This window comes from Jatropha curcas, chromosome 6, assembly GCF_041381405.1.
Source record: "Jatropha curcas cultivar XTBG-Jc1 chromosome 6, XTBG_Jcur_1.0, whole genome shotgun sequence".
Taxonomy (NCBI): domain Eukaryota; kingdom Viridiplantae; phylum Streptophyta; class Magnoliopsida; order Malpighiales; family Euphorbiaceae; genus Jatropha; species Jatropha curcas.
In genome coordinates, this window is record NC_143156.1 from 1856971 (window position 1) to 1874470 (window position 17500).

The following is a 17500-nucleotide window of genomic DNA, read 5'->3' on the forward strand; positions in this document are numbered from 1 at the left end:
TGGAGGGACTCAGGGTCGTTATGGGATGGGCATGATAGTTTGTAATCATTTGGGTCAGTGCTTGGCGAGAAGAGTATGTTCAAGGCTGCCATGAATGATCCATTGCTGGGTGAGGCTTTATGTTTTCGAGAAGCCTTGAGTTGGTTGGCTAAAGGGAAAGCACTTCACATCAGTCTACATTGAATTTGATTGTCAAGTTGTTATTCATGCCTTAAAGTCTGATAATTTAGACATTTCTTATTTTGGTTTAAGTAGTTTTAGATTGTAAAGCTCTATCACACCAGCTAAGCTAATGTATACTTCTTTTGTCTTTGCTAAGCGATAGCGAATCAGGTTGCTCGTTGACTGTAAGAGCGTATGTTTCTATGTCTGACTTTGAATAAGGGTATACCCTCCAAGTTTTTTTATATGATGCACTTGTTTTTTATGCAAATAATATGAGCTGAGCCAAGCTTACAATTAAAAAAAAAACATTAAATATTACAATATATTACAATTATTATATATGTTATAAATTATAATATATTACAATTCTAATACCTACACTCTACATATAGTCAAAGGACTTGGGGTTGACTACTAAGAAACCGTCATCTACTAGAATCTTTTTTGAGATTTTTATTATTGTCTTGCTTAGATGTTTCAGGAACAAACTTTTGAGTGCAGAGTGAAGGTCTTTTTCATTACTGAAGAGAATGGAAGAAAGGATGTAACTATATCCAAAAACAAAACTCCTTTTGTAGTACCTTCTCGCTGCGCATGCTTTTGCATGTTTTATTAACTGGAATATATCTCTAAGTTCTTAAAACAAAAATATAAAAAAATTATTTTCTCTGTCTTGAAAAGATAGTTCATCTTTCTATTTTGGTTTGTCCCAAAATATAATTCACTTTTCTTTTTTATATTATAATTAATTCTTAAATTGTCTATTATAACCTTATTAAATTTTATTTTATTTTTAGTAACCCCGATTAACTTTTACTTATTATTTCAATATAATAATTGCTCATTATTTTATTTAAAATGTAAATAACAGAAAAGATATATGAATAAAATTGTTCTTTAACTATGATAATTGCTACTTTCTTAATCTGTGTAAAATAAAAAAATAGACTATCTTTTTGGGATGGGAGAAGTATATCTTATACCCATTTCCAGATTCATAAATTTAAGATGTAAATTTTCATGTTCAAAAGTTAATTTAGTTAGATCTTAATGGATGAAAATGGGCTCTCATACTTATTAAATATGCTAATCCCATTGGATATAAAAGTAAATCAAGCTAAAAATTAACAATTAAAATTTCATACCCATATCCAAATTAAAAAAAAAAAAAAAAAAATTGCATCCCAGTACTCATATCCAAATTCATTTAATCATTGGCACCGTCGCCGTTATCCCCGCTTCTATCTTCATTTTCAGTTCCATAATCATCGTCTTCCAAGTGAGCTCTTGCCACTGCCCACTCTTCCTACTCCACGTCCATTGACAGTGCTCTTGAATGTTGTAAATCTCAGTTTTCACCTCCTTTAATATTGTACTCATCTTCTAAAATTTGGCATCCATTGCACCTTGCATATCCTACGCTATTGTTCCACTATGGATAACCAATTTCAATGCTCGTAGGATCGAGTTTAGACACAATGGCTTCATAGTCACAGTAAATCCATTCTTGTAAATAGAGTAAAACGCCCCACCACAACATAGGCAGCTCCTTCGATAGTACCCATAACTATCTCAAGCTTTGCAAATCTATGCTACCAAATCTATGGTACACATTCTTAAATTCTAGTATTATATCGTACCATCTTTTTCGTATCATCTTTTCGTTAATATCTATTTTCTTCCATATGTTTCGTTCTATTCTTTACAGCAATATATCATTTCTTCTATTGTTTTTGGCGATGAGGAAGAAAATTTCACATTCTGCTCACCAAATGGATAGGAATTTTCTCTTCAAACATCCGGCTAAAACAACTATAAAATCTCTAAAAAATTCCACTTGGTGGAGGCAGGAAAAGTTAAAATTTTTAACTTTTACTATTTAACCATTGATTCTCAACAATATATTATTTTTAACGTTATTTCATTATTACTATTAATGTATTCAATAAATGAATTTTATAAAGATTATAATTTAAATGAGTGAAAATTTCCTAAGATTTTTATCCATTCAATTTTTCTCTCTCCTCTCTCACATAAAACACATTTATAATTTTTAATAATAAATTATTACAATTTATAATTATTAAAAATGTCATTATGTTTTGATTAAATGAAACTAAAAATTTTTTAAAAAGTATTATGACTTTGTCTTTTTTTTTTCTAAATGTATGGTTAGAAATATCTCCGTTTTAATAAGAATTCTTAATTTCTTATTATATTTTGATTATTTTTTTCCTCTTTATTATATTTCCTCATTTTCTACGAGTTTTTCTTGAAAATATGAAGAAAATAAAGAAATTTTTGAGATTTTTTAAAGAAATGAGATACAAAAGACAATAAAATGTGATAAATAAATAAAAATAGGAGAGATGAATGAAATTGAAAAAATATTTTTAAAAAAATTAGCTTTATATATATAACTTTGAGCTTTTTATTTGTGATATATTAAATTTTCCTTTTTTAAAGCAAAAGGATGCATGCATTTTGAGCATGTGATTTTCATACCATGAAATAGACACTTGCCCACTTGGAGTTGGAACTTGACTTTATTCATATTCTTTGATTATCTGTTAGGTCATCCATAGGAAATTCCATGGTGTTTTGTGGACATGAAGTTGGAAATTGAAGTGTGATGTTGATAGTGTTACAGTCTTGTAGACTTGATTTATGTCAAGTCAAGAAGGAAAACAGAAAAAAAAAAAAAAAAAAAAAAGAAAATAACATGGTCTTTGTACATTTCATGATATATCAGGCAAGTCTACTTAGAAAAGACATCACTGTCCTGTCCCAATCTTTTATATATTGGAAGCCTCCACGTTCTGCAGATTTCAAATGCACACAAATGTGAACCTGTAAAATTTCAAGTAGACCATAAAAGATTTAAGGAATGCTTTACCAAACTCAACTTTAAGTAATGGGTTTTAATGTGAGAGCACCTGGCAAGAAACAAGCAAGGCTTATCTCTTGTTGAGGAGTGATAGGTTTGTTGTTTTCCTTATAAATTCTAATGGTTAGCTGTAGAAGTCGTGTGAAGTGTGAACCCACTGCCAGGAAGAAGTTTCAGCCTTGCGGTTGTGGAAGAAACTGATAGTGTTAGGTGCTTTCTTTGAGTCCTAACGATTATAACTCTTCCCTTTGCTTATCTTCTCAGAACAAAGAAAATAAACAACTATTCAACTACTTTAAAGGGATATTTTTGTGAGACAGATCTTTTACTCTTTCGATTGTTTTAATAAAAGAATGTACCTTTCATTCTTGAATTTAGGGCTACTCTTTCGATTGTTCTTCTGTTTCCTTTGTATTGTATTCTTGTCTTGCTCTAGCTTAGTTGCTTCTACAGTAAATGGAAACGAGACAGATAAGCAAGCTTTACTTGAATTCAAGGCCAGAATAACAAATGATCCTCTTGGTGTTATGTCTTTATGGAATGATAGCACTCACTTCTGTCACTGGTACGGTATTACCTGCAGTCGTAGACATCAAAAAGTTACCATCTTAAACTTGCGATTCAACTTGGAGGCTCTATATCACCATATATAGGCAATCTGAGCTTCCTTAGGTATCTTTATCTCCAGAACAACAGTTTCAGATATGAAATACCTCAAAAACTTGGCCATTTGCGGAGATTAGAAAAACTATGGTTGTCTAATAATTCATTTACAGGCAATATTCCCTCTAATGTATCTTCCTGCTCCAAGCTTTCAGAAATCTACATTGCGTACAATGAGTTGGAAGGAGAAATTCCTAAAGAACTTGGTGCATTGTCAAAGCTCCAAATTCTTTCTATGCAAAAAAAAACTATCTGTCAAGAAATATTCCTCTTTCTCTATGGAACTTGTCCTCCCTTCAGGTATTCTCTGCACCTGAAAACACCTACATGGAAGCATTCCTGGTACGCTAAGTCAACTGAAAAATCTCACATTCTTCTCTTTGGCCGTAAATGTCTGGTATTATCCCTCTCCCAATCTCCAACCTTTCCTCTATAATAATATTTAATGTGGCACACAATCTCATTGGAGGGAGGCTTCCCACTAACCTAGGCATAACTCTTCGAAATCTCCAAATTTTTGTCATTGCTGAAAATGAATTTATTGGATCTATTCCTTCTTCATTTTCTAATATCTCAGGTACACAAAGACTTATATTATCGGAAAACAAATTTACTGGAAGTGTACCTTCTCAAGAACGGTTGCACAAGCTTGAAGTGTTAGGCCTTGGCTATAACTATCTTGGGAGTTGGGGTGTTAATGACTTGAACTTTCTCTCATCCTTGGTGAATTCAACTAATTTATGGTACTGGAAATAAATAACAACAAATTTGGAGGGGTTTTACCTGAATCCATTAGCAACTTTTCTACCACTATTGCATGATTGTCAATAAGTGACAATGCCATATCAGGAAGAATTCCTAATAGAATTTTCAATCTTTTCAACTTGGAGAGGGTCCAAATATGGAATAATCAGTGGTAATATTCCAATTGATGTTGGCAAAATTCAGAATCTAAAAACTTTAAGTTTAGATAGAAACCGGCTTTCTGGAAATATTCCATCTTCTTTGGAAACTTGACATTACTGTTTGAACTGCGTTTATATCATAATTATTTCCAGGGTAACCTGCCTGCAAGTTTAGGTGAGTGCCAAAATTTGATGTTATTACATCTTGCGGAAAATAATCTGAGCGGTACCATACCCATACAAGTGATTGGTCTCCCATCCTTATCAATCTACATGGACTTGTCTGCAAATTATTTCACTGGTGGCATTCCCATGGAAGTTGGAAATTTGAAAGATGTAGGAGAATTAGGTATTTCAGACAACTTGTTATCTGGAAGAATTCCTGATAGTCTTGGAGATTGCAAAAAGCTTGAAGTCCTAGCATTGCAAGGAAACTTATTTTACGGATCTATTCCTTCATCACTTAGATCATTGAGAGGCCTTCGAGAATTGGATGTTTCTTGCAACAACTTGTTAGGGGAAATTCCAGATTTTTTACAGGTATTGGACTTGTTGGAAGGAGTCATTGAATTTATCTTACAATAACTTTGAAGGGATCGTACCAGTAGGAGGAATCTTTAAGAATGCGAGTGCAACATTACTCATGGGAAATGACAAACTTTGTGGGGGCATACCTGAATTTCATCCACTTTGTTTAGCATTAAAAAATCCAAAAAAGAGATTGAGCTTTCCCTTAAAGAATAGCCATATCCATAGTTGGTGTTCTTTCAGGTCTAGCTTTTGCACTTATATTTATATCGTCAAGAAAGAAAAAGAAGGAGCCTACTTTAGACCCTTACACGAGTAATGTGTCTTACCAAATTCTTCTAAAGGCTGCAAATGGGTTCTTCGCAGCTAATTTGAGTAGTGCAGGTAGCTTTGGACGTGTGTATAAAGGAATTCTTGACAAAGCAAAGTTGTCAATTGCTGCAAAAATGTTGAATCTCCTTCACCACCAAGCTTCAAATAGATAGCTGAACGGGAAAACGAGGGAGAGATGATTGTTGCAGTTAAGGTTATGAATCTCCTTCAAACATGGAGCTTCAAATAGTTTCTTAGATGAATGTGAGGCATTAAAGAACATAAGACATCGTAATCTTGTCAAGGTATCCAATTCCTGAAAGAGAACAAGTAGATCATGAATCATCAAAGGGCTTAAATCTTCGTCAGAGGCTAAACATCGCCATTGATGTAGTTCTGCATTAGATTATCTTCACAATCAATGCATAACACCAATCGTTCATTGTGATCTCAACCCGAGCAATATTCTTCTTGATGCTGAAATGAATGGACATGTAGGTGACTTTGGTTTAGCAAAAATTCTTTCAGAAAACACCAGGCAATCTAGCTCAAGTCAAGTAGGAGGAACTATTGGGTATCCTCCTCCAGGTAAAATAATTGCTACCACCTTCTATTAATTTAATTCAATCATAAAAATGCTAAGACTGCTTTCTTGAAATTTGAACTGCAGAATATGGCATAGGAAGCGAAGTATCAACATAAGGTGATGTGTACAGTTTCGGCGTTGTTTTGCTGGAATTGTTGACAGCGAAGAGGCCTACTGACAACATGTTCAAAGAAGGTTTGAACCTTCATAACTTGGCGAAGATAGCTTTTTTTGACCAAGTGGCTGAAATTGCAGATCCTATTCTTCTTCAAGAAAGAAGCCAAATTTGCAGAATTGAGGAATGCTTGTTTTGTATGTTCCAAATTGGAGTGTCTTGCTCAGCAGATATACCACAAGAGCGGATGAAAATCAATTGTGTGGTAGCTCATGAGTTGCATTCCATTAGAGACAAACTTGCTAGAACAAGGTTAAATTGAGAGAAACATCTTTTAAAATATTATATAATACTTCTAACAAGGTTAAATTTGTGGAAATACAACAAATAATTTATTTTCTTTCAAAGATTATTTTCTCTAGATTACAAAACAAATAAAAAAACTCATATTGAATTAATAGAAGAAAAATAATTTAAATTTATTACTTTGTATATCTAAATACAAACAAAAATTAGTAATTCTGTTTCAAACCTTTCTTTTTTATTTCTTTCTTTGTTCCTAATCCAAACAAAATCAAAGGAAAATAAAAATAAATAATTTTGTCCCAGGGTTTTTTCTAAAAAAAATGAAAAAAAAAAAAAGTAGAAAACATTTTAGCATAATGGGTCCCATTTATCAGTAGACCCACTCGCATGTAAGTCAGTGACAGCCTACTCATTATAGTCTCCCTAATCTTCTAGCATGTGATCATTCACAACTCTCTCAATCACCTTGCTTCCTTAGAACTCTATCAAGAAAGGAAAAGCAAAACGATGGGCCAAAAGAAAGGACCCACAAATAAAATATCAACTTTCCAGATAATCTCGACCATTGATAAAGATACTTTGCGGTGTCAAATTGATCTGCAGCCATGCGATCCCTCATGTGTCTATTAAACAATATGAAGCAGTTGCAGAGAATCAATTCCCTTCTGATTTTTCTCTAAAAATAATATTGAAAACGGTAAATAATTCAAAATTTTGAAAGGAAGCGGGCGTAAGTAGGTGGTTTATACCGTTTCTATAGTTCAAATTTTAAAAACATTCATTTATAAGCGCGCCGCCCTCTCTTTCTCTCTCTATAACTCAATCTCTCTCCAATTTCTTATATAAGACATCTGCAAATTTCAGATTCATTTTTGTTTAAACGTTATTTATATATATAAAAGAGCTTAAAGAGCATAAGGGCTCAGATCTACTATCGCCTCTCCCCAAAGACGAGATTCAGATTAATCATTCATTGTGAGCTCTCTATTGCCTTTCCCATTTCTTGTGTTTATCTGAATTAATTTAGATTCAATTTGCGGAGTTAAAGATAGCTTGCATAATTATTCTATTTGGGTTCTTGAGTATCAATTTTAATTTGCACCCGAATGTGGTTAATTTTAAAAATTTTAACTGGGTATGTCTTAGATTGGTTGTTCACTTCTCACATGGGTTCTTCTAATTTTTTTTTTTTTTTTTTTAATTTAGAAATGAATTCCTCTCAAGTTGTGCCATTTTTTTCTTTTCTGAGTGAGCCAGAGGGGCTGCCTGAGCAGCAGGTGGATTGAGCGTAAGGATTGTTCCTAAAGAATAAAATTATTATTTAAGTGTATTCATAATGTTACCATTTCCGTAAATTGGTTTCAAATTTGTTCTTGAAATGCTAATCTCTTGTGGGTTCCCCATTGGTTTAGTAAAATGCAACGTTTTTTCCTCCCTTATTTTTCATAAAAAATTGTGTATAAAGGAGGCATATAATTCAATGATATATAGCTGATTGTAAGTTTTCTCCCTATCCCTAAATCTTAACTACAAAGAAATTTATGTTGAAGAAGAGACCAAATTCTCTGTTCATTCTTTTGCTTTAGGGTTATCATAGCAATCAGTTGCCAAAGATGGCGATATCATCTAAGGAAGCCCTAGCTCTGAATGTTAATTGAAGCCCTAGACTTTAGATGATTAAATTTTGGAATTCAAATTTGAAGCCCTCTATAGCAAATGAATGTCTCTACAGAACTTCTTTATACTTGATGCTTCGTGTCTGATTAAAAATTCCGGTTTAATTATCTTTGTTATGTACGTGCCTTTTCTTTTTTGACGCTAGTAAATAAAAGATGTTTATTTGATTGGTGTCATCACAGAATGGAATCTCTTCCAGATGCCATTGTTCAGTACATATTGTCACATATGAAAAATGCCAAGGATGTGGCAGCTTGTAACTGTGTATCCAAGCGATGGAAGGACTCGCTACCATATATCAAAAGCCTCTACTTTCCTCGGAACTCTTTTGATAACCACACTGGCATAGATCATCCTGATAGCATTGTGTGGAAGATGATATCATCAATTGTCCAATTAGAGGAACTTGTGGTATATAGTCCATTTTCAGGCACAGGCCTTGCTTCATGGCTACTACTTGCAGGTCCATCGCTCAAACAGCTTGAGCTCAGAATGGATAATCTTGCTGAATATCACACCTGCCTTGAAAGCCCCTCCAAATTGGATTGTATCAGTGCAGCAAAGAATTTGGAGTCCTTAAAGCTTTGGGGAGTCCTAATGACGAATTCTCCAATGTGGGATGCATTCCTAAATCTTCAAAACCTTGAAATTGTTGGTGCTAGATTGGAAGATAAAGCATTATATGCTGCCCTTCAGGCATGTCCTAATTTGAAAAACTTGCTGCTACTGGGTTGTGAAGGAATAAGATCTGTTTCAATTGATCTGCCACATTTGGAACAATGTAAGCTGGACTTTTATGGCTTGGGTAATTGCTCACTTACCCTAACTTGCCCAAAAATTGAATTCCTGGAGGTACAAGGTTGTAGTTGGATTAGGGTTCGTGAGACAAACTGCTTGAAGAAACTTTCAATTTCCAATAATGCTGGTAAGGTTTTGATTTTCCAAACTGGTTATATATCAGAAACCTTGAAAATGTCATATTTGCTGCCATTTTCACCATTGAGAAACTGCCGGGAGTTTAATTATCTATGATTAATCAAAATTTTGTAAATGCTTGTAGGGAGAGTCTACATGGTGGATTTTGGAAAACTTGCATCTCTAGAGTTCTTGTCTATTAGAGGAATCCAGTGGTGTTGGGATGCAATAAGCAAAATGCTTCAGTGGGCTAGTGAGGTGAAGGAATTATACATGAAAGTAGAGTTTACAGGAGACTTTGACGCCCTTCTGCCCTTTCCGGAGATTGACTTTGTTGAGTTTTTTAATAGCCATCCCAAGCTGCAAAAGTTTGATATTCATGGAGCAATGTTTGCAGCTCTCTGCCAAAAAAACAGCCTGAAAAATGTATGTGCTGCATAAATAACCTTCTCAACATTTGAAAATTGCTAAAGTTTTATGCAGATAAACCCTCAAAATTGCACATAAATATGAATGCTTTCTTTCTTTCTGCAGGTGGAGTCAGGCTTTGTGATTCCTTGTATGGAAGAGGTAGTAGTCACAGTCAGATCACCATTAAATGCAGAACAGAAAATGAGCACCCTTGAGTCACTGTTGAAATATGGGAAGAGTATAAAGTCAATGGTAATAAGGATTCTTCAAATGAAGAGCAACCATAGCAGTGCAGATGATTTCTTTGATGAAATCTGCAGGTTTCAACGCATGAATCGCAAGATTGTTCGAATAGAATAAGAAAAGCTCACCTAATGACCTGCGAGTCACTTATTTATGTAACGTTGATGCACATCAGTTCTTTCCTTTTTTTTTTTTTTTTTTTTTTTTTTTTCCTTTTCACTAATCAACAGTTTTGACAACTGATTTGATGAAGCCTTGGTCATTCTTTAATGATTGGATTTATAACAATTCCAAACTTTAACCCCTCAGAAGCAAGGTATCATATTGAATTTGCCTTCTTTTGATTAGTTGGTTCTAGTAAATTTTAAATTTAGCATAAAAATTGATGTGCTTTACACTATATGCTTGTCACTTGATTTTCCTGATGGAAGTAGAAATCTACCATTTTTTGCAGTTCATTAGACAGGATTATAGGTCTTGACATTATTCTCTTTATACAAGCAGCCTCTTATTCCCATTGTCATCACTGATGCATTGTTTTACTACAACCTTGAATAATATGAATGTATTAGGATCTACTGCTGTGTATGTTCTGTAATCACTTTTGTTCCAGTAATGTCTTCTTGTTGCTGGCTTGGAAGCAAGATTTTCTGTGTTCTAGTTGCCCTCTCAATGATTCCAAGTCTTCAAAAATTAATTAATTATTACAAAATCACGCCTGTGATTCATTCAATTTTGATAGATAATCTGTTTTTACCTTGTTCCACTTTTACATACTTATTTATAATTTTGAAGGTATATTAATGATTTTTTTCTAATTTTACTCATATTTATTAGGTGTTTTGTATTAAAATTAAATGGAGAGTATTTAATTTCAAAAATGATTATTTAAACATTCTACCATATATTTTTAGAAAATCGATATATGTTTCAATTATTTTCTTAATCATTACGAAAAGATCAAATTCAAATGTTGTTATTAAAGTGGAACTCAACTTTTTCATAGTCAAATGTAAGGCAAATGTTAACATGGAACACAGTATTCATCAGCTTATGATGTTAAAGATGAAAATGAAAAGCCCCACTTTTGATGAAACAAAAGAACACATTACTCTATTTAATCGTATCAAAAATTTTCTTTTGCAGCATACAAGGAAAAGAATAAAAGGAGAATAAAAGGGGGAACTTCCTATTTTACCAAGAAATGCAATTGTGATTATAAATATCTAAATAAGCTTCTTCTTCTGGAAGAAACTCTTCAAGTGCCATAACTGCAGAACCGAGACCAAAATGCAGATGCCCAAAGACAGGATACTAAACCATGCTACTCTAGCATTTGTTGTCTCGCTCACACTCCTCAACTCTGCTTCTCTACAAGTATAATCAACAGGAGGGGCAAATTATTAGGTTAACTAAAAAAGGTGCTTAAGAGCTGAGCACATTTAGATTACATCCATAATAAAAGAAAATATTTACCTGTTTTTAAGATAGAGCAGATTCTCATGGATGGATTCTACAGCTGCTTCCAGTTTTGTCAGCTCAAGTTCAACACCCTATACAAGGATAATATGAAGATATAAGCAAAGATGACCTTCAATATATGGGAAAAAATGCATATGCACATGAACACAAAAGCACAAATTTATGACGCTCGTAAATTTACTAGGTAACTACATTAAAAATTCGATGCTGCCTCCAAGTTCTGCCCTTTCTAGATTATAGGTTTTGCCCCAACAACAGGCAGACTTCAAAGATCGCTCAGAATAAATATTCTAGGCTTAGCATCTGTGATGACGTGTTTCCTCAGCCTCATATTTTTCCACCAAATGAAGGTTAATAACCATTAAAATGCCATCTGATATAAACCTCTTCTAAACCTCAAGATGAATGCAGTACCAGTCTCTACTTTATTTATAGAGCAAGATCCACAGATAAGAACTGAGATGATATAAAGAAGAGGGATTTTCAGTTCACAGATCAATAAGCACATTGTCCAATCATAAAAAAGAGCATGACTACCAGCATTTTGCAGGATTCACTCTCAATGTTTACCCAGGGACAGATTCCCATATTTGCTTATCTTTTCTCTCCTCTCCTTTTTTTCTTTATATGTGTCTGAAGGTCGATGAATCTTAGAGTGCTTACCTCGATCTTCTCTTTTCTTGCAACTGATTCCCAATCCTTAGCTGCAATTCCAGTTTTCCAGTCAAGATTAACACTCACATCTGAATTTTCTTGAGTATTGCCATCCACCCAGAAACATGCCAAATAGTTGCCAGCCTCATGAGTTGTGAATGCAAATTGACCATGTGTCACATTCTCCCTGTCATGAAGATTGTTACCATATGGCGATGTCACCTAAAGAAGAAACAACTGAGATGAGAAATTCTTTGCTAGAGCAGAAAAGAAACAGAAGCCAATTTACATTTGGTTGAACAAATTCATATTAAAAGAAATCTTACTTTTAAGACTAATAATGAAAAATAAGATAAAAGAAATCCAAGAACTACTTGATTAATTTTGATTATATGTGTTTCACAAGCGATATTCAGAAGTTTAATTTGGGGTTTTGTATCTATGAAAACTAATCAAGAATAGATGTTATTTTCCCAAAAATCCAAAATATCAACTAACAAGCATCCAATATAGCTTCAGTTCCTCCAACAAACAACAAAGAGAGAGAAATCAAATTTCATGCTTACTTTGTGATTCAAGAATATCAGACTTTTGCTATTGCACATAAACTAAACATTAGAAGGCTTTTCTAAGTGCCCTAAGATATTGGTAATTTGCTGAGTTCGGTGACTTTCTTTTTTTCTGTTAAACTATTTTTCTGTTTGATCGGGCACTATGTTACTTAAAACCTTTCCTATCATCCAACAGCAAGAAATTAGCAATTTTGTTAGACTGAAAAAGCTCCTTAAAAATAAAAATCTAGAATCCAACTTAATAGAAGATGCACTTTAACAGGCAAACTACACCAATTATTTGATCTGGCCAAAGTCCCTTGTAAAAAGTACTCCCTCCTCTTCCTATCTCTTGGCTGAAGTTCTTTGTTGTCTTCTTTAAATCAGCAATGGTAAATCTTTTGAATCCAGTTGCTATGACAAGGAAGCCTCGAGCAACAGCTCTGAATCTTGATGATTTCTATTTAAGCAAGCATACACTAGAAAAGCTAATTGATTCAATGGATCCAATTACACAACCATACCAAAATCTTAAGATGACCATTTCCACTGCTCTTAATAAAATCTATCTAAATGCTTAATGAGGTGGTCAAGCAATTCAAATATAATTCTATCGAAGTGTGAATCAAGTTTACATCAGATGTTGTGTGAGAAATCTTAGTTATGGTTTCAATGTTCTAATTGTTCCATTTCTCCAATTGAAAACATTATCTCAAGATGTATATGTCCTCATGCTCAATTTTCAAAGCATCAATTGGCAGTAATCCCTTTATTGCTTCAACAATCCCAATTGTGCAGACAAATTCTAAAGAATCAGCAATCACTTAGCAAATAAGGATGAGTTGACTATATAACAGACTCCAAATTCTCCATTGGTTCCCAACATAAGTTCCTATCTCCCCAACATAACACAAAAGTATCAAAATCCTAAATTGTCTAACCCTTCAATTCAAATTCACAAAAGAAGAAAAATATCAATCAATTCCCAAATTGTACCAGGAAATAGTGTGCATCAACAAAATGGATCCTTTTCATGTCAAATACATTCAAAAATAAAAAAAGACTCATACCCTCAATTCTCATTCAATTAAAGGTTATAAATTATTTCTCAAAACGGGCTTCTCTTCCTAGTTCAATAAAACAAACCCAACTAACAGAAATCGAAGCAAAAATCACCTCACTCTTAATAGATCCGTTATATATAGACATTACCAAAAAAACAAAATTGAATCAAATAAACAAATGATAAAAGATTGGACCTTTATAGAAATGGAAGGGATACGATGATGGTCATCAGAAACGACAACATAATCGGCTAAAACGACAACGTTGGTGTGAAGTTCTTCAGACACGCACTTTGTCCCCGTCGACGGTAGATTTAACCATATTCCTTCGCTCACTGGAATATTTCCCCAAATCAATAGCTTTAACAAAAATTGCAGTAGCAGCAACGCCTGCCCGCGCATTTTAGCATCCAGCGACATTTCTATCGCTGTCTCTCTTTAAATGTCAACTCTCCCTCTTCGTATAGCTTTTGGGATTAGGATGTTAATTTGGAAAGTACAACAGAGGCAGTTAAGTTACAACTGAGCTATAAGAATTTTGAGTCCGTTGAATTCTTTTTTTTGTTAATTATCTTTACGTTTTCATATTTTTAAAAGAAAAACATTTGAAAATTTGTTTTCAATTATTTAAATACATTAGTCTTATTTTCAGAATTTAATTACCGATGTAAATTTTTTTTTTCAATTTGTTATTAATTTATAACTTGTTGGTAATGAATTTCTCAAAGTTTTTTATTTTTTTTAGCAAATTTTCAATGCGAGTCACAATTTGGAGTAATTAAGAATTAAAAATTCAATTACATTATGATTAATTTATAAACAATAAATTTTTTCAGTGCAATAATATTCACCAATTTGTCGAGTAAAAAACAATTATGTATAGTCCACAATATTTTTTTAGCTTAGAGACCTTCTAATGAATAAAAAAAAAAAACTTTTAAAAATAATATGAGAGCTTGATAAAAACATATCTATTTAGAATATACTTTTATCGGCTCCAAATTTTTTAAAATTTAACTTTTCACCCAATTAAGGCTTTTAAAAATTTACATATTTCTTTCTAACGATTTTATTTTAATTTATCACACATAAAAATGTTTATTTAATTATTTTGAAAAGAAAATTTGTTTTTTTAAGTGAATAATTAAATTATGGAGAAAATAAGGATAATTAAAAAAAATAACAAATTGAAGTTAATCGTTTCTGGACGGGCCCTAATAGGTGTACATGTCCACGGCCCACACAATGATAATAAGGGCCAAATGCAATAGGTTATCCTAAAATTAATTTAGTCTATCGGAAATTTCAATTTTAAACTTATGTTATAATTACACCCTGATTTACAATTTAAAATTAAAAATTGAATAAAAAATATAAGTGATGGGTTCCACGCCTGCTACAGTAATTACTTTTAATCTAACTTTAGCTTAATGAAACACGTCGTATTAATATTCTCTAAAAATTTCCTTACATAATCTCTCCCCTCCTATGAATATCAAAAATCCTTAAACCTAATTTCTCTTTATCATCAATTGGAGTCATTAACAAAGCTAACTTGAAAATACAAGACGAAGCAGAAATAAGAAAGAATAATTGGAATTGAGTAAAAGATAAGAGTACCACGAGCATCATGATAAAGAAAAGGTAAAAACTTTCAAAAGCCACAAATCCTTCAAAATCTCCAAATTCAAACATTTTCAAAAACCTAATTTTTGAGGACTGCAACTACATACTAAATGCTTTTTGTCTTCAGTTTGTTCTTTTTGATATTTCCAATTTCTCTTTTTTAAATTTTACTTTCATTTTTCATCGGTTCTTCTTTGTGTTTGACGTTATTTTTTTTTTTTCGATTTTGTTAAATCAATTTAATCAGTAATCCTAAAACATACGACTCCAATTATATTCAATTTCATAAAATTAAAATTTGAAATTGCAATCATAAAAACATGTAAAGAATTCAAAATCAGAGCTTCAAAATTGAATTATTTTGCAGGAACATTTGTGGGTAATTCCTATTTAATTATGCAATTGTTGATGTGCTTATTAGCTGTCCTAGCCAAGCCCTTTAAAGTCCAAATAATTTCCAAAACTACTTTCTTTGTTTCATTTGGTGCAATTCACTTAATGCTATACAAAACGACAAACGAATTTATGCTTTGTTTGACAATGTTAATAAGAATGGGCCCCACTGGCCACTGCCCACCAACACTGAAGATACCCCAACTATGATACTATTGGATAAGGAAAGGCATCCATATCTCTATTTTTCCACACCATCTTTTGGAGAGCAAAAGATTGTTCTTTGCTCTCTTCTTACCAGAAAAATGGAAGACATCTCCAACGGTCCAATTTGGTCATCAAAAGCAAGATAAGCATCGATAGGATGGTTAAGACTGCTTGAAGAATTTTTAGAAAGAAACAAACTTTTGGGTTCTAGAGTATTATGCTTCCCACAAATGTATATTTTTTATATGTGCACTATCAAGGAATATGTCATTCAACAATTTCAATCAAACAATATTAAAAAATGAGAAAACTTTCAATAAATTGGCTGAATTAGTTATTTATTTTCTAAATAAAATTAGAGCTATTGAGATTTAAATTTCTTTACGTCTATGTAAGCACAAAACGATACAAATTACGGTAAAAACCATCATTCTTTAAAATTTTAGAAGCTCTGATTAAAATTAAGACAGTAAATGAGACAAATCACTTTTGAACTGTTCGAAGCTCGGTTCAATAAAAGTTCGCTCGAACTTGTTCGACAAACTTGCCGAGCCAAGTTATTGAGCTAGTTCAAGCTCGAGTTATTAGTTCGCGAGCTATGCTCTCGAGCTAGTCTTATTGAACCGAGTCGAGTTCACGATTTAACTCAATAAGCAAGAATCAATTAAAACTTATGTTAGAAACGACGTTATTTAGCTTAGTCAAGCTCTGACTTAATTATTTTTTAACAAGCTAAGTTCAAGCTCCGATTTTCGATTAAACAAACTATTAGTGTGACTATTTGATCATTAAGCACACTATAGTGCCACTAGTAGAATTAACCGTTACTATTATCTACTTTTTCAAAATACCCACAGCAAGGTTTTCATGTACCGTATAAAAAGAAAAGGTATCTATCCTTTATACGGTTCTACACCCACCAACTCTTATTTTACTCATTCATTAACATAATACAGTAACTTAGATCTGCAATCAAGAAGAAGAAAATGGAAGCTCTCCTCTCCCACTTCACTTTACTCTCTGATCAAGCTTTGCAAGACAAAAACTTCGATCCCTCAGCGATCGAAGATCTAATGAAGCTATTTGAGATAGAAGCGTACAAGTCATGGGCAGCGATGGAACTTGAGCAAGAAAAAGAGGTTGAAGAAGCAGAAATAGCTATGAATAAAGCTGAAGACTATCTTGATTCTGTGATGGAAAGCGCCATGGATGAATTTCGTCGATTCGAAGAGGAAATGGAAAGAATGGCGAAGGCAGAACTAGATAGCTTAGAACAAACAGCTGATAATGCAAGAAAGGTGGGGAAATTGATGGAAAAAGCTGCAACTATCGCTTCTAAAAGGTATATTGAAGCTGCAGTTAATTCTGCTACTGCTTCCATGAAATCTGCTTGGAAAGGAATTTCCTCTAACAAGATTCATCCTTCTTAATTAACAGAAATTAAAAAAAAAAAATTATAGTAATAATAATAATAATAATAATATCATGATTAAAGAGCCTATTGGGTTCTTTTTTTTTTTTTTTTTTTTTTAAATTGTACTTCTTGTTTTTCTTTTGAGTTCCTTTTCTTGTTAAAGTAATTGATATAAAGTGTTATCTTTTAAGAATTTGGAGATATATTCCAGTTAATTGATAATACATGTGAATTTATAATTTTAATTGTTTATTTTTAGCTTAATTTACTTTAATTTTGTACTAATTAAATTGTTGAAAATGTTAAACAGCTTCTAATTTGGTTTAATTTTATTTAATTAATTTAATATTATTTTAGCCTTTTGGAAGTAATTTAATCTCTATTATTTAAAAAATA

General features: G+C 32.6%; 3 protein-coding genes and 1 pseudogene across 4 annotated transcripts; 3 read left to right on the forward strand and 1 right to left on the reverse strand.

Annotated features, from left to right (window-relative positions):
* The first annotated feature begins 3405 nt into the window (after positions 1-3405).
* Positions 3406-6484, forward strand: LOC149495214 (LRR receptor-like serine/threonine-protein kinase EFR; annotated as a pseudogene).
* A 762-nt stretch (positions 6485-7246) lies between these two features.
* Positions 7247-10042, forward strand: LOC105633370 (F-box/RNI-like superfamily protein). Of its 2 annotated transcripts, XM_020679018.3 has the most exons (5): positions 7247-7442; positions 7674-7755; positions 8327-9069; positions 9205-9485; positions 9594-10042. In XM_020679018.3, exons 3-5 carry the CDS (start codon positions 8328-8330, stop codon positions 9828-9830), a joined length of 1260 nt encoding a protein of 419 aa, XP_020534677.1. In that variant the 5' UTR covers positions 7247-7442; positions 7674-7755; position 8327; the 3' UTR covers positions 9831-10042. The 2 variants fall into 2 exon arrangements, with proteins under 2 accessions (XP_020534677.1, XP_012071349.1); XM_012215959.4 differs by lacking the exon at positions 7674-7755 and having other exon boundaries at positions 7248-7442; positions 9594-9930.
* Positions 10043-10798: 756 nt separating this feature from the next.
* LOC105633369 (transmembrane emp24 domain-containing protein p24delta3) lies at positions 10799-13984 on the reverse strand. Its single transcript, XM_012215958.4, has 4 exons — positions 13660-13984; positions 11859-12071; positions 11190-11266; positions 10799-11084 (listed from the first exon to the last, which is right to left on the reverse strand). Exons 1-4 carry the CDS (start codon positions 13882-13884, stop codon positions 10940-10942), a joined length of 660 nt encoding a protein of 219 aa, XP_012071348.1. The 5' UTR covers positions 13885-13984; the 3' UTR covers positions 10799-10939.
* A 2612-nt stretch (positions 13985-16596) lies between these two features.
* MEE9 (maternal effect embryo arrest 9) lies at positions 16597-17343 on the forward strand. The gene has a single exon (XM_012215957.4). It carries the CDS (start codon positions 16677-16679, stop codon positions 17118-17120), a length of 444 nt encoding a protein of 147 aa, XP_012071347.1. The 5' UTR covers positions 16597-16676; the 3' UTR covers positions 17121-17343.
* The last annotated feature ends 157 nt before the right edge of the window (positions 17344-17500 follow it).